We start from the raw sequence: 21,191 nt of genomic DNA, 5'->3' as shown, positions 1-21,191 counted from the left end.
TCATTCTAATCCATGCACTTGCTTCACCTCACAGTACAGCCTGAGACCTTGATATCCTGGTGGCAGCTTCTGAGAGTCGTGACATAGAGATACATTCATTTTTAATATATTTTAATGTCAAATGGATACGATTCTATTAATTGCACATTAAAAGAGTTGTAGTAAATTCAACTGTATAAAAGCTAGACAGTCATGAAGTGCGAGTGTCATTTTGCTAGGTTGTAATTAGTTTGATCAAAAAGATGATACAACCAGCAGCATCAGTGCAGCTATATTCATTTTCAGTTACGGCAGAATTTAGAAAAGTAGCTACCTGATTTACAGAGAGACAGGCAGCCAAACGTGTATGTAGAATATGTAGCGACGAACGCTGTATCACATGTGGTATGGGGTATGCAGATGGACGGCTTTGTTCAAGCAACGTTTGGATGTAACATCACCCCCACCCCCCCACCCCCCCAAACACACACATCAATCCAACCCATGAAACGTGCATCACCTCACAATAAAACCTGAGGCTTGGGGATTTAGTGACAGCTTTCACCTCACAGTGCTTGTCACAAGTTGGGGTACTTTTAAAATACCATTTTCTGAGAGTCGTGACATAGAGATACATTCATTTTCATATATTTTAAAGTCAAATGAATACGATTCCATTAATTGCACATTAAAAGTTAATGTAAATTCAACTGAATAAAAGCTAGACGGTCATGAAGTGTGAGTGTCATTTTGTTAGGTTGTTATTAGTTTGATTATAAAAGACAATACAACCAGCACCATCACTGCAGCTAACTTTATCTTCAGCAGAATTAAGAGGAGTAGCTTCCCGTTTATAGAGAGACAGACATCCAAACAGTTATTTAGGCAAAACATTAACTCAGTTGCCCTTACCTACACAGACTTTTCATGAATAAATATTTATTTCCGTGTACCGGCCAATCGTTTTTTTTTTTTTTTTTTTTTTTTTTTTGTATTTCTTTTCTGGAAAAATAGTTGTTTATCAATATTTATTTCCATGTACGGGCCAATCGTTATGGGAGAGTTTGAGTGTTATTTTGACAGGGAATTTTTTTCTGAAAAAAGTTCTTATATTAATTGACAACGTCATGTATTCAGCCCAGTATACATACATGTACATGTATACCAGACGGTTCAGTACTCAAGTCTTGCTTCCTGAGAGGAACAAAGCTCCAGTTTGACTACTGTCACATACTAGTACTTGTATATTAAAGAAATATATGAGGATATGAATTGTAATCAGTTCCTTTACTTTAACAAGCAACATTAAAATAGCCTATTTACTGGTGAGTGAAATGCAAACCGGATGCAATATACATTGATTCCGTTTTTGAAAAGATTAATCTACTTTAAGACGTGCGTACCTGGACGATAACACAATAAGGTGAAATGATCTTCTTTTAATCTATAAAGTGTCCCTCAATATCTTTCCAAGCCATTTCCACTTTTGCGAGTGTAATTTCTGTTTATGGATTTTGATAAAATGGTGATAAATAAAGGGAACCGGAGAAGATCAGCATTGGTCAGAATTGTGCCGGAAGTGACGTGCAGTGGTGTTAGAAACGAAGCTGAGTGGTCATTTTAACATAGAGGTGAACGGCAGTGAAGACGGGTTGTCGGAGGAAAAAGAAGTTTTCTAAACAACATGGTAAGATAACTCTCTTTTTTTACGCATTTTGGGCAGAGAAAACTTGTAGAAATAATAAATGCATGATATGAAAACGTGACACGGAACTTGAAGGTGCAAAATCGTGCTTAATTTGCGGTCAACTTGTTTAGAAATAAATGCTGCGTCGACCGCCAGCGCGACAAAAAGCGTAAAGGGGAAATAATTCCCGGGAGTCTATAAATCGTTGTCATGTGGAAATTTGGCATTAATATAATCCGATATGTCCATATCTAAGTATTTTTGGGTGTTTTATGGTATGGGCTGCAATTACAACGATGTTTTAGAGGTCTTGAAGGACCTTGTGAAAACCAGGAAGTAGTTCGTAACTAACAAGTGAAATGTACCGATCTCCGACTGCTGTGCACAGCTGTATCTTTTTTTCAATATATTGACGAATTTTTAGGTCTTTATATGTCCATCTGGCATGAAATTCCACACACATGATCACACTGATATACCTTTTACACTGGGGAAGGCGCTAATCAGAAACAAATGCCAAGACAAAGGTGACATTCTGAAAGCCTCTTATCTGAGTTAAAAATCACTGACAAAAGAGACTGGCAATCAATTTCCTCAGGCTGGCAATCATTAGCCTATAGAAATTGGTCATGTTACATTTTATCTACCTGTGAGAATCGTTTTACCAACTGAGTATTGCATAATAATGTCAATTATTAGTACTTTGAGCTACATTGTAGTCTTAATTACCTGTCAGCTCACCTGAATTCTCTTTTTGTCTTTTTGGGAAGATCTTGTCAGTGAAATGTTTTATTTGTCCTGTGACAAAAATTCGTCAATATATTGAAAAAAAGACAACCCGTCTTCACTGCCGTTCACCTCTATGTTAAAATGACCACTCAGCTTCGTTTCAAACACCACTGCACGTCACTTCCGGCACAATTCTGACCAATGCTGATTTTCTCCGGTTCCCTTTATTTTAATCTTAAAAGAAATATTCAAGTACATCAGAATGAAGCGAAACCCGACCAAATAACACCATATAATTAAAATAATGCATATATTACTTAAAGAAATACCAGAGAGTCTCGTTACATTCTTCCCGGAAAATGTCTGCTTAATAACACTGTTTTACTGAATGGAATGAAACTGCAAGTCAATTTTATCCGGAAAGCTGAATAATGCACAATTTTAAGGCCTTCACTCTGCTACCTAAGAGATAAATATTGGTTGTTTTTTGGCATGTGGATTTTATATGTGGTGTGTACAAAACTGGGTCTACATGTAATTTTCTAAATGTTACAAGGTTTTGTATGTCTCGTTTCATATGTATTTATAACTACACATATTTCAATTTCATTTTTTCGTTCTGTTTTACAAACTTTCATGGTGATGTCATTGGTAAGAGTTTTGTATTAGATTTTTGGTTTATTATTATTATTATTATTATTATTATTATTCGTACATATCATCGGACGGGAGCGCTGCACATCACGTGAATGTCTCTTTTAACGTGACGAAGAGGGAGTGGAAATATAGGCTACTCAGGTCTGAAAGACAAGAATGCGTTTCACAAAGAATATTTTTACAATGCTGACAAAAATTAACTTGAAATGTATGGTTATATAGAAGTATTTCATAGTTTATTGGTATATTCCATTATTTGGCAATACTGTGCTGCCATGTCTCTTTTCAACGTCCAGTTACTAAACATAAAACTCAATCTTCGTTATATTGTGAAAACCTTAGACAGCAAATCAGTTTAGACAGGTATTGTTCCATTGGCGAAAAATGTTCAATTTAAAAAAATAAACAAAAAGTACAGGCTAATGACTAGTGGTAAATTCAACATTATTTGGTATTACACATAACAGGCATCAATCTCAGAAGAGGTAGCTTCTGATAAATATTTTCACAAAAATTGGATGAGACATTCTGATCGTTGTTAAAGCAGGCCTATTACAGTAGTTTATGCCACTAAACCATTTCAGCACTGACATCAAAATGTATCTGGCGTCCTTCAATTTAACCTTGACCTTGACCGAGGCGTCACCATTGTGTTGTTTGGTCCACGTCCAGATGATACTGGGGTTGTTATACTGAGAGCTGGGCATCCAAATAGATATTTACACATGACACTTATTTGAATCTTCACAGACCAATCATTTTATCACACGTTTTATCTGCTACATGGTAAATTTACAATACCATACCATGTAACATCATATCAACCCCCCCCCCCCACACACACACACATCATTCTAATCCATAAACGTGCTTCACCTCACAGTGCAACCTGAGACCTTGATATCTTATTAGCAGCTTTCACCTCCCATTGCTTGGTGCAATTTGGATTACTTAATACCATTTTCTGGGAATCATAAAATATAAATTTTTTATATTTTAAAGTCAATTGGTGACGATATCTTTAATCCCACGTTAATGGGGTTTAGTAATTTCAACTAAATAAAAGCTAGACAGTTATGCAGTGCATGTTTTATTTTTTTTAGGTTGCCATGAATTAAAAAGTTTCCATTTTATTTTTTATTAGTCAAGAAAAAAAATCAACGCCACGAAGTTCTGGTTAATAGTTGGTTTCACCGTCAAAAAGTAATTTTAAAAAAAGTTGATAACAACTGTAAGGAAGACTTTCCAAAATTGACGAAATAAAAAGTATAGCTTAGCAGTTTAGCTTTCAAAGATGTGACCTTGTGCTTAATGGGAGATTTTCATAACAAGCATAACAATAGAGTAAAAAAGTAACACTTGAAAACTTGGCGTGGTCATTGGAACATATGAATTTTGATTATGATATACATGTATGTTCAAAACGTCGGCCTAGCAAGCTTAAAGTATAATCTGCCAGCACGGGTACATCACAACTGACAGCGGCTCTGGGAGAAATATCTTGGCGTTGTGGGTTTTTAGTACCATTACTATCAAATGACAAAAAAACGCAGTCTATTCAAAATTCTGTTCCATGTCTGCATCGCGGAACATTCAATTTTGATCACGATATACACATCAATCCTCTGTGATTTTGTTATGTTTACCTGTATCTCAAAGGATGGTTTATAAAATTTGGTTCAAATTTTTAAAGGGCGACTGGCAATTCTACCTTAATTAACAAATGCAACTAATAGAGCAAAAAGAGGTAGATAAGACTCTTGAAACATATATACATATTATGGATTTGACACTGCAGCATCGCATTTATGGTCTATAATCTTATTAACAAGCCGAATATTTCTCTTGATGACATAGTTTATTAGTTTATTATTTCCAATAGTTTATTTCCAACGATTGCACAGAAAATAATGATTTTCCATTATCTATATTTAATGAAGTACTAAATACCAGTGTCATAAGGGTCGACAGATTCAGCGACAATTACTGTTACAAATTTTAATCATAAAAATTAATGAGGTGTTTGCAATATTAAAAGCAGTACTTTTTTCTTCATTTTAATCTTTATAAATAATTATCTATTAATAAACAATTATTTTAAAGAACAATTAAGCTTCTTTCATGTTGATTTTTTCATCAAATTGGATTATTTTATTCACAGAGAAGCCGTTATGTCTGTAATCAAGATATTCAAATCAACATATTCAAATGAAGAGTTCAAAACAGTGGAAGAACATAAACTTTACAAACTTGCAAGACGCAGACTTAAGCTTGTTCTTCCCCATGGTATTACTCTCCATCGGGCAGAAAACGTGGCAATCATGTACTCTTCAAAGGTTTTATACCTAAGTACACACATCGTAGACCTATAGGTAACACTGAAGCTGGTGCTATCGACGTATTCTTTGTACTTGACAACGATCCACGATGCCATGGCGTTTACCTTACGCATGTTGACACTGTTGCCAATAGCAACGATACAAATTTTTATTCCTAAAATGGAAAAACAATAGCTCAACTTATATACAGTAATTAGAAGGAAAAAGTGGAAAAACATATTTTAATAATTCAATGAAACAAATAAGAGTTTGTTTTCGTCAATAGGTAAAGAAAATATGAACTTAAGGTTTACTAGCGAATATTCCGTGTGCTCACCGTTAGAGTTTATGCTGACTGTCAATATACAGAATACTGGCTGATAAATATCGGCAAATAATTCCCTAAACTAGTAGCTATTGTCAAAAACAGTAATAATTTTCTAATATAATAAGGCTAATGGAGCTGTCCAACGTGAATAAAGCCCTGTTGTCTCAACTTAAATATTATGTTGAACAATTTTGTTCATTTGCGTTAAACTGGCTTTGATGTAGCGGAAGTACACACCATACTTCTTCATGGCATTTGCCCTGGTCACCGGGTAACCCCACGTGTTATGCTGTCCATCACTGATCATCCAGACTAGGCGTTCGCCAGAGAAACCAAGCTGACCTTTACACCTCCCCAAAGCATCGAAAATATTCGTCATACCACCTGTGAATATACGAGATATACAAATGAATGAAGCCATAGAGCTCCTCCTTTCTTTTGGAAGTGTTTATTAAAATGAAATTATTTTTGACGGATTTGGTAAGTATTGGATCACATACAATAGAGTACCGCTTTCAATATTGCAAATACCTCATTTAATGATTAAAATTTGTAACAATAATTGTCGCTGAATCTGTCGATCCTTATGATACTGGCATTTGGTACTTCATTAAATATAGATAATGGAAACTCATTATTTTCTGTGCAATCGACATCAAGAAGCATGTTGATGTAAATGCTTTGCTTAACCCTTCTACTCCGAGTTTTGATAAAGCAGTTCGATGTCGAAATATTCATAACAGCGTTTGTTTGCGTGTGTGTGTGTGCGTGTGTGTGTGTGTGTATGTATGTATGTGTGTATATGTTTGTATGTATGAACATGTGGGTATTTGTATGTATACCCAGCAGATAATGTGAAGTTCATAATGTTGTTCATATTATGAGCTACGTGTATACTGATATTAACAAATTCATCGACCTTACCTAACTTAGGCACGGCGGCAATAGCGGCATCATTCTGTGGGTAGAACGGGTAAGTCCCCAGAAAGAAGATGTGCTGTGCCCGGGAAGAGAAACGTACCAGACCAATCCTATGTTTCTCAAGGGCTATACTATTCTGGCTGGGAGTATTGTTGATGATGGCAAGGATGTCCTGAAACAATATTCAAAAAGCATTGTTACGTGTTACAAAAATGTCTTCGGGCTCATTCCTGATGAAAATATCGGTTCAACTCCGCGGTGACTCTCGCTGAATGCAATCAATCTACTAGTACGTAGAATGAGTAGAATTACGCCTTTAATAAAAACGTATTATATTGTGGTATATTTGAAAAAGTTTATATTTGGTTGTCTACATGTAATCTTAACACTGTTACACTTTCTGTTTTACAATGAAATGCTTTGATCCCCTGATTATTTTTCAGACAGTCGGGCAATGTTATCAAATATTAATCTAATCCAATAATTATTTTCTATTCTTTTTGTAAATGAAAATGTGTAATGCCAAATGACCCAGACCAGTATACATATATCTCACCCGGGTAGCCCATTTGGACATTTTCCATTCAGTGTTGTTAACGGTGTCACTGCTGTCCAAAGCAAAACAAACATTCCAGTAGGGAGGAGCACCACCCATCAGAGTTTTGATGATCTGGTCAGGTGTGAGAGCCACGGAGCCCAGAACATTCAATGCGATTCCAACGGCAACCAGCAGCACCAGAGCGGCTAACTTCATCTTCAGCGACGACAGGAACTTGGTCCACGTGCATATGAGAGAAGTGTGGCTTCCTCGGTTGCTTTTATAGAGACCGGCGTCCAAACAGATGTATGACTTACTCACACGGCCTGCATTTATTACAATTTATTTCCCTGTAGTAATTTTTGCCAAAAGACTGGAATCTAGATTATTGTAATTCATACAAAATTGTAATAGCTGCACAAGACAATCATCAGGTATTCCTTTAAGTCATTGCTTCTGGTGACACCTGTTGACTTAGATTAATGAAAAGTGTGCGGGTAACGTTTAAGTAAATAATTTACTAAAATAAATGCATAAATAGAACATTTACCGGTATGTGAAATTTGTATAATATATCCTGATGCCATTTTTTAAATGTTTATCTTTTGTAAGAAGTTTGTCCATCTGCATATCCCATACCACATCTGATACAACTTTTGATACAACTGGCAAAGTTTGGTTGCAACATCATACCCCCCTAAAAACAAGCACACACACATACACACACATATACGTCATTCTAATCCATGAACGTGCTTCAACTCAGTACAGCCTGAGACCTTGATATCCTGGTGGCAGCTTCTGAGAGTCGTGACATAGAGATACATTCATTTTTCATATATTTTAATGTCAAATGGATACGATTCCATTAATTGCACATTAAAGGAGTTGTAGTAAATTCAACTGAATAAAAGCTAGACAGTCATGAAGTGCGAGTGTCATTTTGTTAGGTTGTGATTAAAAAATAATACAACTAGCAGCATCAGTGCAGCTAAATTCATCTTCAAGGACGGCAGAATTTAGAAAAGTAGCTACCTGATTTACAGAGAGACAGGCAGCCAAACGTGTATGTAGAATATGTAGCGACGAACGCTGTATCACATGTGGTATGGGGTATGCAGATGGACGGCTTTGTTCAAGCAACGTTTGGATGTAACATCACCCCACCCCCCCAAATACACACATCAATCCAACCCATGAAACGTGCATCACCTCACAATAAAACCTGAGGCTTGGGGACATGGTGACAGCTTTCACCTCACAGTGCTTGTCACAAGTTGGGGTACTTTTAAAAACCATTTTCTGAGAGTCGTGACATAGAGATACATTCATTTTCATATATTTTAAAGTCAAATGGTTACGATTCCATTAATTGCACATTAAAAGTTAATGTAAATTCAACTAAATAAAAGCTAGACAGTCATGAAGTGTGAGTGTCATTTTGTTAGGTTGTTATTAGTTTGATTAAAAAGATAATACAACCAACAGTATCAGTGCAGCTAACTTCATCTTCAGTGACGGCAGAATTTATAAGAGTGGCTACCTGTTTTATAGAGAGACAGGCAGCCAAACAGTTATGTGGGCAAAATATTAAATCGATTGCCATTACTCTCACAGACATTCTATGAATAAATATTTATTTCCGTGTTAGAGCTAATCGTTATTTGGTAGACGCTTATTTTCACACAAAAATCTTTCTTGAAAAAATACTTGTATCTGGACTACCGTAATGTTCACAACAACGTTGAGCCCAGTTCAGTTTATACCACACAGTATGTATGTTACTGGAAAGCATGCGAATTAGAATTGTGATCAATCCCTTCACTTTTGTAAGCAACATTTAAATAGGCTATTAATTGGTTTGTGGAGCATTCCTTTATTCCAATTTTGAAAACGTTTCTCTGTTTGACGACATGCGTATCTGGGCGGTTACACAGTGAGCTGTAATGATCGATTTGTATGGAACGACTTGTGAACATTACAAAAAGATTTATACTCTAGAAGTTTTAAGACGGGCGTCTTATGGATTAATATGAGGCCAGAAGCTGCGTCAAACTACTGCCGCGAACCCCGACTAAATGACGCCACATATATAGTTACAAAGAGTATATGTACATGTATTACGTGAAGAAATACCGCAGAGATTCGTTACATTTTTCCCGGACAATATCTACTCAATTTTTCTTTGCTTTAAGAAAAGGATAAATGAAAGTAAGCAAATCAGTTTTAACCAAAAAAGCTGAAGAATGCGCAGTTTTAAGACTTTCACTCTGCTTGTTTTTTAACAAGTAGATTTTATTTGTGGCATGTTCGAAATTGAGTCTACAAATGCATATAGGCTTATAAACGACACGAGGCTTTTTGGTTTAATTTCATAAGTATCTTTGAATAGGCCTACGTATATTTGAAATTTATAATTTCAGTCTGTTTTTACAACTTTTCATGATGATGGAATTGATAAGAGTTTTGTATTAAATTCTTGGTTTATTATTATTATTATTATTATTATTATTATTATTCGTAAATATCATTGGCCGGGAGCGCAGCGCGGTAGGCCTACATTAAAGTAGCCTACTATCGACCCTATATATATGAAATATTTCCATGTGAAGGTCTCTTTTAACGTGACAAATAGGGCGTGGACATATACTCAGGTTTGAATGACAAGAATGCGTTTCACAAAGTATAACCAGAATATTTTTACATTGCTGACAAAAAAAGGAAAGTTGAAATGTATGGTTATACAGAAGATTTCATAGTTTATTGGTAGGCCTATATATATTCCGTTAATTAGGAACAATGCGCTGCCATGTATCTTTTCAACGTCCCCTTACTATACATAAAAACCAACCTTCTTTATATCGTTAAAACCTGGGACCGCAGATAGGCTTAGACAGATATATTTCCATTGGCGACAAATGTTTAGTTTAAAAAAAATATACAAAATGAACATCAGAATGACTACAGTGGTGAATTCACCATTATTTGATATCACGCATAACAGGAACCATTCTCAGTTTGGAAGAGGTGGATTCTGATAAATATATACCGATGTTAAAATATTGGATGAGACATCATTCTGATCGTTGTTAAAACAGGCCTATTACAGGAGGTTATGCCCTCAAAACCATTCCAGCACTGACATCAAAATGTATCTGCCGTCCTTCGAAAAAACCTTGACCTTGACCGAGGCGTCACCATGGAGCGCACGTGACCCTCGAAGGGCCCCTTGGCACATAAAGCAATCATTAATTGTTTATCGTTATATACCCTTGTTTACACGGCGACTAAGAGATGTGTGTATAACTTTTCATTGGATGAGGACAGAAGTCTGTAGGGCAAGGATGAGACGCCATCTTTTGCCTGGCGTTTCTTTGAGCCTTGCAGAAGTGCCATTCTGAAAGACAATAAGTACATTTGTATATGGATCATTGTACATAAATGGGAACCACCAAATAGTTGTAAATACGACATTAATGATGCTGACATGCTGGACAAATAACAATGTCGAACTCGGACAGGAGACAACCTATCTAGGTCACAGACTAGTACAGCTACTGGACTCAAATGGTTGATATGAATTAAAATTCGCATATAGCTTTTGCTTTGATGAAATTTCTCCCTCATGAGGTGTGAAGTAGCGCTTAAGAGTTAAATGAAACAAGATTTCTCAGGATTTGGAGGACAGAGGAGGCAGAAACAATGGCAGACCCGCGCCTGCGGTGAAGCAATTTATTTTAATTACTGCACGAGTTCTGGCATAAAGGAGACAAAATTTTATCGTTGTTTTCGCATAAGTTTTGAAGAATTGCGGCGTTTTGCACAACAATGTGCATTCGCCATTGTTTGTTAGTTACTAATGGACTGCTTTCTAAAACGACATTACGAACACATAGAATCACATTGTACACCACCTTGGGTGATTTCCTTAAAGAAGATTTAATCAATGGCTGAAATCAGGGTTCTATTATTAAGCACGCAAAGTGCGTTCAACTTAGTTCATTGAACGAATTCAATTTGACCCGTAGTGGGGGCGTGATCGCTATAAATGTGACCATTGGCTTTAATAATTTATTTATTATTGCTATTATTATTTTTGCCCACCTTCTAGGATTTTTATCCCTGTCCCCGTGTATTAAGGACGTGTAACGACCTATCTCCGGTGGAACTCGCTCAAAATCCATGGCTGAGGCTTTCATCCTTGGGGTTAAAATAAATTATGTTAGTTTTAACGTAACTGCATTGCAGAGGTAAAGCTTCTAGCGGTGGGCCTATGCAAGAAGGATAATTTTGAATATAAAGATGGTACAGAAATAAATTGGTTTCTATATCAATGATGCTCCTTCGATATACATAATGTAGCAGACCGGAAATATCTCAGATTTAAACCTATTGAGCTCTCTCTCTCAACCTCTCTCTCTCTCTCTCTCTCTCTCTCTCTCTCACCTGTATGCCATGTCGTCGTCCTCTCCGCCCCACCCCCAGAACTCGTTCGAGTAACCGTTCAGCTTCAGGAAATCCTCACGAGGAAAATTCATAACTCCACCCACCAGAATAGTGTACCGCGTTCTGAAATAAATAAATAAATAAATAAATAAATAAATAAATAAATAAATAAATAAATAAATAATGGGAGCGCATCATTTACAAGCACATCATTTAGCGTTCAAGATCTAACGAAATGTATAATGCAAAATAGCACAAATAACTTAATATGGATACATCGTCGTTACGTTTAAAATCTAAAACTTAATAAAATATTATTATAAACACTTTAAGAAATACATATTCAACATCGGGAGTTAACCTGTAATTATCCTGGCTTGGCGCCGACGACATGTGAACTGGTAAAGAAAAACATTTGTACGTGTTGCGATCGTCCTCCGGCACTAGATCCACGTCATGGAAGATGACGCACTGGAAGTCGAGCAATTTGGCAGCTTCAATATACCCTGCGTTCATAACGCGTCCCTTGTTCCAAGTGCCTACTCCTGCCTATAAAAATAGATAGATAGATAGATAGATAGATAGATAGATAGATATATGCCCACCTGCCTATAAAAATAGACAGACAGACAGATAGATAGATAGATATATTCCCATAAAAGTGAAGCCATCCACCAGAAATTCAATTCACCAGAAATTTATTTTATTTCCCTTCTCTCTGTTCAACAATCTATCTCCCCCTCCCCCCTCTCTTCCACCTCTCTCCCCCTCCCCCCCTCTCTCTCCCTCCCTCCCCCTTCCTCTCTTTCCCTCTCTCTCTCTCTCTCTCTCTCTCTCTCTCTCTCTCTCTCCCTCCCCCCCTCCTCTCTCTCCCTCCCCCCTCCTCTCTCTCCCTCTCTCTCTCTCTCTCTCTCTCTCTCTCTCTCTCTCTCTCTCCCCCCTCCTCTCTCTCCCTCTCTCTCTCTCCCTCCCCCCCTCCTCTCTCTCCCCCTCTCTCCCTCTCTCTCTCTCTCTCTCTCGGGTTATTACCTGTTCTGCCACAAATATCCTATAGTGCACCTGTTGTCTCTGTAATAACGGGTGGAGGTACCTCAGCTGTACTTTAAGATGTGGCAAACGGTCACGATACGGGATGATAATTGCCACTTTGTGCCTAATGTTAGATAAATGAATAAATAAAAATGTAAATAGTCATAAAAATAATGATGAAAAAACACCAAGAATCAAATACAAAACTGTGATTAATGACATCATTAAAAAAAAAAGATTAATAAAAATATTGATAATTAAAGGTACATACGAACCGAGCATCGGTGGAGCGTGGATTCCCTGTAACACATGTACATGTAAATCACTTCTACTAGATTCTTATATGACTCAAATAAATTCGACATGCCAAGGGATAAACTGAATAGATCACTTGATCAGCCATAAAAGACCTTTAGACTGCTCCTTTCTTTAAATTTTTGGTTGTAAATTTAACCTTCTTTTGTGACCTACTTTCCTGCCCCATTGACATACAGCTTAGAATGCCAGCAGAAAAATCCGTTCAAACATCATTTTCGGGTAAAATTAAACAATTCCTTTTGGTAATTCTCTTAGTTATACTACTTGAAACTATATACTGGCATTTGGTTGGTTTTTGTGACAAAAAATTGACTTTGTATGCATCTTTAACGCCAGTAAACTGTATAACTGATAAAATATGGATGGAAACATATGCTATGAATCCAGTTATTTTACTCTCCTGGATCGCATTTGCACATATTAATAATAAATTTAATAGTATGTTCATACATTAAAATGTCGGGAGCAGCATTTGTCAACTATAAAATTACAATTTTATAAATCAAAACAGGTAGAAAAGACAGGCAATTCCCACCTGGGTTTACAGTTAGAAGGTTTCCACTCCCCCCAGTCCACGTCTGGCATGGCTTTCTTCTGTTCGTTGAGGTCTGCTGTCACGTTCACGTCTACATGTATGCGGCCCACTGTTACAAAACAGGACATATTAAATTAATAAATATTAAAATAAATAATAAGCAAATATAAATTTAAATCCTTGAAACCTCTTGGGGTTTGGAGAGACTCTAACAGACAAGTGAATGAAATTCAACTACAATTCAATGTATGAAAGGCGATTGAACTTAAAGAGATATAAACTCTTAATATGACAACCATATTTCACAACCATTGTAAACAACTCACAAATATAATAATTTCCATTTTAACACCAAAACAGCGGTAATTGCAATTATTCAGGAATCTGTGCTTGCCATCAAACCACTCGGATCTTCATAGATGGCTGTTCCTACATAATAATCTCAAAAGAGATTATTTTAAAAACTTTTGTGAAAGAAAAATAAACTTTGAATGTCGTTATGGACACAATGGCCATTGGTAAATCTAGGAAAGTCGTAGTTTACCTCAAGAAATCCGTTTTTTTTTCTTTTTTTGGACCAAAACGAACAATTGTTTTCCAATTAAAAAAGCAAGACTTCTTTGGTAGTTATTCTTTTTTTTTTTCACGTCCATTCTACCCCCCCCCCCCCCCCCCACTCTCTGTCTTACCCTTTCTCAACCTACTTGTCACCATACAATTCTTTTTCTATTTTCACTCACTCACTGTGAACACGACCTCGCTCTCCCTCTCATTCACACACAAATATCCTCGCTATCTTTCTTTTTGTCTGTGACTCATACATCTTCTCTCTCTCTCTCTCTCTCGCTCGCTCGCTCGCTCGCACGCATGCAAACACGCTCACACACACACAAACAGGCACCCACCACCGGCCTTGCTAATGCATTCATTGTGGCATTTCATTCTCTGTCTCTGTACCACCCTCCTCTTTCCATCTTAAGAAACAAATAAAGCTTCATTTTTCAATAGCTATAGAAAAATTAACATTTCTATAGATTTTAACAAATGTAAATTTATTTGTTTATTAAAAACACACAGCTAATGAAAATCACCCCCTCTTCCGTCTTGTCTCAGTTTCATCTCTCACCTAAAGTATTGGGATGTTCTTGGCAGTCTTCCTCCAACTTTTTCCTGGCTTTCAACACACTCTGGTTGTCCTCGTAATCGAAACCAACGCGCGAGTTGATGTTCTTGCAGATACAAGGTGGGTTCTTCTGTAGCTGTACTTCCGATGGGCGAGATAAGTACAGCATGGTCAGAAGTAACTGGACCCCCAGAAGACAGTACACAACGATAAACATGCAGTTTTGTGACACTCTCGTTCCGCGTCGGGAGACATTGACTGAATCCATGTTGGTAATTTATCAGTTAAAATAGCGAATAAATTAGCAAATAATTTTAAAAGCGAAAAGTTCACATTATCCGGTAGATTCGTAGATTTTCCACTGTATATTTATCTTCTCTCAATGCTGTCTGTATTTTTTATGCCTGCATCTTAGTTAAAATGTATATGTGGATTAAACTCACTGGAAAAATTGACTTTCGTAAATCATTCTGGCGGTGCTCTAAACATCCGGGTAGCTCTCAACTTTTGCAGGTGACGGCGCGTTTACCTCTAGCATTGACGGGTAAGTTAATTGTACAGTCCAGTGAAAATTGTCATCTTGTCGCAGGCAATTGTTGGACACCAGCATGTCTTTTCAATCATAACATCTTTGAGCATCTCAGGTTTCTTATTCAACTGCAGTGTATATGAGAAATTCTACACCAGGGCGGTAACGTTATTTCAGTGAATCCGTAGAAGAAAAGACGTGCGTGGACAATGGCGTTTGCCTGTGTATCAGCGATAATTATAATCGATTCACGGATTGGAGATTTTCAAAAGGTGTTCCCCAAACGCACAATGAAAGGCGTGTCGCGAACGAAGTAGGTAATAATGCTTTTGAGAAGTTAAGTTGATTACGTAATACAGTGGACGCCCGATGGGCTTTTAAGGGGTCACTTCCTAGGTGTTTTAGCGCTCCACCCAAAGAGCTTGTAAGTCCTGCCAATATATTTGCAGATTAAACGGCTACCACAGAAATCCCGGTCCTTTTATTATGGCCACATACTTGTCCAGGCGCTCGTTTTAAAAAGGTCTCCAACTTTATCCACGAGGGTGTCCTCTTTTCTTGCCTAGCGTCACATTGAAAAATGATGAAATCCACACTGTGGGCGGTTATTCGATCTCCCAAAGGGTCACAGGCTAAAAGAAGAAACGATCGATGGTTAATAAAGGCATATAATGCGCGTTTGAAAATAATCCAAAACAGTTTTCTCTGTCTACATATCCTGCATATCCTACAAAGCTACTTAAATTTCCCAATTCAGATCTTTAAAATCTATAAACCCTTCAAATAAAAGTACCTGACTTCCACAATTCCTTCTAAAATGTACCAGGAAGTCTGGCCACTCAGTCATGTAGAACTGAATCGTGACCATTAAATTAGAAATGGAACAAAACATCGAATTCAACTACAGGGACGGCTCGAGCAATGAATGAATCGCAAGTAGGAGAAAATCGCTTTTTACCCCGAAGGAAATTGATTTTGGCAGGCAAATCATGTAAAGAGTACAAGTAACTTTAATGAACAAACCAGTCAATTTGAATCTTTTTTTTTTTTAAATATATATTTGGAAAGAGTCGTATAAATGTCTAAATAAATCACTGTCAGCGCGGTATATCTACATACATCTTTACATGCTAAAATCGCCCCATCTTTAAAAGTATTCGCAAGTACACTAACCCACCCAAAGCAAATCTTAATGCTTATTAATAACGTACCCAAGTCATCAAATGGGATGTTTTCCAAATCAATTCACTCCTAGCCTATCTTTCAAATCTGACCACCTCGTCCATTCACGCCACTGACCAACTTAGAACGCATTCCACTTCTTAGGCTTCGTTCACATGCAATGTCTATTTTCTAAATTCTATTTTCTATTTGCGGTATGTCTTATGATCACAGTCTGTGCCCTGAATATCCCGCCGCGTAATTACTGGCAGCGCGAGCCAGTTACTATAAGTTACTATAAGTAACTGGCTCGCGCTGCCAGTAATTACGCGGCGGGCACAGACCGTGATCATAAGATAGCGCGAATAGAAAATAGAATTTAGAAAATAGACATTGCATGTGAACGAAGCCTTAGTCCTCCTCCCAATATGGACCAGGGACCGCAACTACCCTCTACCAGGGCTACAGATTGATTTTTCACTAGATATTAACAGATATATGTCGCCGGTTAAATAGCTGACTAATCTCTGTGCTGTGCCTCAGCAAATGTGTCCACAGAATAATAACTGCGACCCTGGTTAAGGGTACACCGTAAACTACAGCCGTTACAAGACGACTCTCCCCCACTCTACCAAGCGTCCATGCATTCTCTCGATCAGCGCCTGAGCGGTCAAATCACTGTCATATATCCTGTACACCACGAGTTACCTGTATATTAACCTGTATGTTCAATGAAATACACAGTGACTACACACCGCTTCTTCCTCTATTAACTACCACTTAACTTATTGACCCGCTGGTTGTGTTGTATTGGGGTTAACACTATACCCCTGTATGCTTGGGTCCAGTGTACAAACAATTTTCTAACTTCTGCTTAAGGGAATGTAAAGAGATACCCACAATACCCACCACAAATATGACCCCCTCCTATACAAACTCTGGGGTGCAGTATTTACCGTGGATTATATTTCGTGAAGAATTTTCAGCTTAATTAACTGCTTTATTAATGTTGTTGTTTATTAAATATTTTATCAATCGATTTGTCTGAGCATCCATTTACCCATTCATTGCTCGCTAATCTGATTATTCATCTTTATTTACCTTTTTCATTTTCTTACAGGTGTACTTGCAGTGAACAGTGGCGGATTTAGAGAGGAGTCAGGGGGGTCCTGACCCCCCCCCCCCCTTCGGTTTCTGAAAAATATATTACATCAATATTTCCCTCTTGAAATTAGAATCCTGGATCCGCCCCCTGGTGAAACACTGTACCACGTCCTAAAGCTTTCCTAGCTGTGCCACAGAGACGAATATTTCAATTAATCTGTAGTGAAGCAAGTTAATAATAATAATAATAATAATAATAATAATAATAATATCTTTCGGGCATAAATTGCTATAACGGGAAGCATATACATGTACATGTAGACTTGGGAAGCTGTCTTAGCAGTGAATTTAATGGTTGACATTTTTATTAATCTCTCTCTCTCTCTCTCTCCGTGTGTGTGTGTGTGTGTATGTGTGTATGTGTGTGCTGATAAGAAAAAAATCTGTGTCCGCCATGTAGGGAACAACATTTTGCACCTTTTACTAGTTCATTTTTTTCATTCAGGTTTGTTGAATGATTTTTTTGTGACACGTGCAACTATGGCGAAGAAAACAGATTATTTTATGTAATACATTGCATGGGGGGGGGGGGGGTGATATAGACATTTCCTGCTTTTAAGCTTTTAAAATTAGAATCCAAGTGCAGAGACAGGTCAGGCTGTGATATTCTCGACGAAAATTCACTTTGGCCCATAATGCCCGATCGGATGTATTTTACAGGTATCTCGTCCTCTTTGTGGGATTAAATTTTGGTAAGCTTCAGATAATCTTTCATAAAAGAGGTTTCTCCTTTTTTCAAAAGGTCTGAATAGAAAGACAAACTTTGCAAGATAAAGATACGACTTTAGGGCATTTTTAAACCGGCACTTTTACAAGTAATTCAGGTTCTAACCAGAAAGCCTCGCAGAAGTCCTAGCTATTTTCTGCACATATGTATAAAACTCCTTGCTTAGACCATAATGAACTTTTTTTTTATTTTTTTTTATTGCATATCTCAAAAAAGTACAGATCTCAACAAAAAATACAAAATTGATAAATAACTAAATAAAAGTCACACTCACTCTCTCACTCACTCACTCACTCACTCACAAAGAGACACTCAGTCATTTGCAATATATATATAGGTACTGACCATAATGAACTTGTCCCGAATAAATAACTGACCCATACTTGTGTCGAACCGCTCACTTTCCTTCCTTCCTTCTTTCTTCTTCTTCTTCTATTGAATAACTCTTCTCTTGCTTACTTGGTTATTATATTTATATAGTAGGTAGGCCTATATGGTATTTGACTTGAATATCCGGCTCAGTCTTTTACATACAGTGTATCTATAAGCCACGGAGACAATAACAAAAGTGTCACATGTCACAAGGGTTTACTCACTTTAATTCGGTTTTCTGTTTGAACACCACCAAATCAATACTTGAATATACAGGTGCGTCTAAGCTACTCTGTACAACCCGCCGGAGCCATATTTTACTTTTTCACATAGGCCTAATATTCACAGATATGTCTCTGGCTAATTTTGTGTACTTTTCTGTACTTTGTCCAGCGGAAATATTTGCATATGCTTGTACACCAATGAGACATCTTCTGGTAAAGATTATGTCCAAGCATGTACTGAATATACAGTGGCAGATATGGGGGGGGGGGGGGGGGGGTCCTGAAAAAAATCACACTGATGGTCCTCTCTTAAAATTAGAATTTTGACTAGCTGAATTAGAGTTCTAAACCTATGAAATACCAAGGGTGAGGTGGGAGTAGGGGTGGGAGGTCGGCTTCGCATCTGAGGACCCCCCCTTCAAATAATCCTGGATCCGCCTCTGTGTAACTATTTCTGTCTCAAGAAACAAAATTAGGCCTAAAACATAAAAATCATAAGTATCGGAAGAGTTTAGTTTTTCAAAGTTTTTGTTAAACTTAGCCTGAGGCCTTCTATATTAGGTAAAGTGGTGAGTACCATGCAACCTGGCGTAGTGAGAAACACCAGCTGACTGTTAGACCCCATTTCCATAGGTTTTAAATCGATCTATCCCTGTGGGGAGTCTCACTTGATTACTGCCAGCTTAGCCGGCTTAAGCGTCTGTCCCGCCTGCTGAAAGCTGTAAGGGGGTAATTAACTATCAGGCCCGTAGCCAGCAATTTCAAAGGGGGGGGGGGGGTCTTTTCCTGAAAAAGTGGACCTTTTACCATATAATCCCCATGTACCTACCTGTAGGTCAAATTTAGTGGACCTTTTTCCAGCAAAAAAGGGGGGTTCTTTCGAACCCCCCCCCGAACCCCCCCTGGCAACGGGCCTGACTATGGTGCGCACTCGGCTGACTGCAATTTAGTGTGAACCCCCAGGGAGTTAGGTCGATCTAAATCTTAATCCCTGGATCGATCTAAATCTCTGGGAATACACCCTTACTGTTTTAATACAAGTTGGAAATCTTAAGATGATCACTGACGTTATTAGAGGTCGAGACTCCGATCCATTCATACAGTATCAGCCGCCTTAAGTCAGGCTCAGGCGTTTGGCATTTATAGGGTTTATGTCCATGACATAATATATCTATGTAGCCCACACTGGTATGTGCCAATTATAAGCAATATACCCTCATAATAATTTGATACAGTGGGAAGACGGTATTTTGATTTTATTTAGAAGTGAATCTGAAGGAACGGCTGTCATGGAGGGGCAGGAACAGAAGATGAGCAGTTGCCAGTATTGTGACAAAAATGCGCTGACAGTTGCAGTAGTGCTACAGATGGAAATAATCCACATAAAAGCCAGAGCAATGACAGACAATCAAATGAAGGAGACCAAAGATTGATCCGTGAAAGGGCTCACAGAAGAAAAAAAAAAAGAGTCAAATGCCAGAACTGTGAGAAAAAATTCACTACAAGACATAATTGTAATAACCACGAGAGGACTCACACTGGAGAACAACCATTCAAATGTCATCACTGTGAAAAGAGATTTTATGCAAGAAAAGATTGTAAACAGCATCACATGACACATACCAGAGAAAAACCATTTTATTGTCAGTACTGCGAAAAGAGGTTCTCTAAAAAACAAGAATATGTGCTGCATGAAATGGTTCACACAGGAAAAAAAATTTAAATGCCAGTTCTGCGAAAAGAAATTTATTACAAAATTTAGATGCAAACTTCATGAGAGGGTACACACTGGGGAAAAGTTTCAGTGTCAGCACTGTGAAAAGAGATACAGTCGCAAGCAAGCATGTTAAGTCCATGAAATGACCCACACCGAAGAAAATACAGTGAAATTCATATGCCAGCATTGTGAGAAGATATTCAGTAGTAAACGGAATTGTTTACAACACAACAATCTCACACTGGAGAAAAATCATTTAAATGTCAGATCTGTGATAAGAATTTTTTTCTCAAAATATCCAAATGTTTATGTGCAGTAGCCAGTACACTGCCAACTATAAGAGGCAACAATAAGCACATGCACTACACATTCATGTAAAGTATGTGACCAACTCATATCACATAATTCATGTCATTAATGAATATTTTTGCCATATATTTTATTCAATATTGTGTCCAATTTCCTAGAATCACACTTTAAATATCACAAATGAATCAGTTTTTTGTGGAACCGGAATGAAAAATGTATATGCAAGTGATCAAATTTTGCTGATATGAAAGGGTTTTTCAAAGACGCTTATTTAAACAGATAATAAACATAGACAGCTTCATCCCTTACTAGCATGGCATGCCTTTTCAATCCATTTTTTTTCCATAGGGAAAAAACAATAAAGTCTAAATATACAAATA

The 21,191-nt window shown here is 37.4% G+C and overlaps 2 protein-coding genes across 5 annotated transcripts; both read right to left on the bottom strand.

The window, feature by feature from the left end:
- Positions 1 to 4,872: 4,872 nt before the first annotated feature.
- LOC147759408 (uncharacterized) lies at positions 4,873 to 9,713 on the bottom strand. The gene is made up of 4 exons (XM_086997572.1): positions 7,176 to 9,713; positions 6,623 to 6,791; positions 5,936 to 6,082; positions 4,873 to 5,545 (listed from the first exon to the last, which is right to left on the bottom strand). Exons 1-4 carry the CDS (start codon positions 7,371 to 7,373, stop codon positions 5,295 to 5,297), a joined length of 765 nt encoding a protein of 254 aa, XP_086853698.1. The 5' UTR covers positions 7,374 to 9,713; the 3' UTR covers positions 4,873 to 5,294.
- Positions 9,714 to 9,891: 178 nt separating this feature from the next.
- On the bottom strand, positions 9,892 to 18,712 carry LOC106153491 (beta-1,4-N-acetylgalactosaminyltransferase bre-4). 4 transcript variants are annotated; one of them, XM_086997570.1, is made up of 8 exons: positions 18,573 to 18,712; positions 14,612 to 15,769; positions 13,486 to 13,594; positions 12,633 to 12,756; positions 11,965 to 12,152; positions 11,604 to 11,726; positions 11,262 to 11,357; positions 9,892 to 10,554 (listed from the first exon to the last, which is right to left on the bottom strand). In XM_086997570.1, the coding sequence occupies exons 2-8, from the start codon at positions 14,874 to 14,876 to the stop codon at positions 10,434 to 10,436; spliced, it is 1,026 nt and encodes a 341-aa protein (XP_086853696.1). In that variant the 5' UTR covers positions 14,877 to 15,769; positions 18,573 to 18,712; the 3' UTR covers positions 9,892 to 10,433. The 4 variants fall into 4 exon arrangements, with proteins under 4 accessions (XP_086853696.1, XP_086853697.1, XP_086853694.1 ...); XM_086997571.1 differs by having other exon boundaries at positions 18,567 to 18,705; XM_086997568.1 differs by lacking the exon at positions 18,573 to 18,712 and adding an exon at positions 17,400 to 17,492.
- Between the last annotated feature and the right edge of the window lie 2,479 nt (positions 18,713 to 21,191).

Source organism: Lingula anatina, chromosome 10 (assembly GCF_051362555.1).
Source record: "Lingula anatina isolate TDL-2025a chromosome 10, LinAna3.0, whole genome shotgun sequence".
Taxonomy (NCBI): Eukaryota; Metazoa; Brachiopoda; class Lingulata; order Lingulida; family Lingulidae; genus Lingula; species Lingula anatina.
The sequence above is the reverse complement of the archived record's forward strand: the minus strand, read 5'-3'. Positions and strand labels throughout refer to the sequence as shown.

Excerpts from the sequence above, each read along its gene's own strand:
- LOC147759408 (XM_086997572.1), bottom strand. The coding sequence starts at position 7,373 with ATGAAGTTAGCCGCTCTGGTGCTGCTGGTTGCCGTTGGAATCGCATTG. Across the intron at positions 6,792-7,175 it reads TGTCCAAATGGGCTACCCGG|GACATCCTTGCCATCATCAA; the intron begins GTGAGATATATG and ends ATATTGTTTCAG. Across the intron at positions 6,083-6,622 it reads TGCCGCCGTGCCTAAGTTAG|GTGGTATGACGAATATTTTC; the intron begins GTAAGGTCGATG and ends GTATATTCACAG.
- LOC106153491 (XM_086997570.1), bottom strand. The coding sequence starts at position 14,876 with ATGGATTCAGTCAATGTCTCCCGACGCGGAACGAGAGTGTCACAAAAC. Across the intron at positions 13,595-14,611 it reads AGAACATCCCAATACTTTAG|TGGGCCGCATACATGTAGAC; the intron begins GTGAGAGATGAA and ends GTTTTGTAACAG. Across the intron at positions 10,555-11,261 it reads AGGGATAAAAATCCTAGAAG|AATGGCACTTCTGCAAGGCT; the intron begins GTGGGCAAAAAT and ends ATTGTCTTTCAG.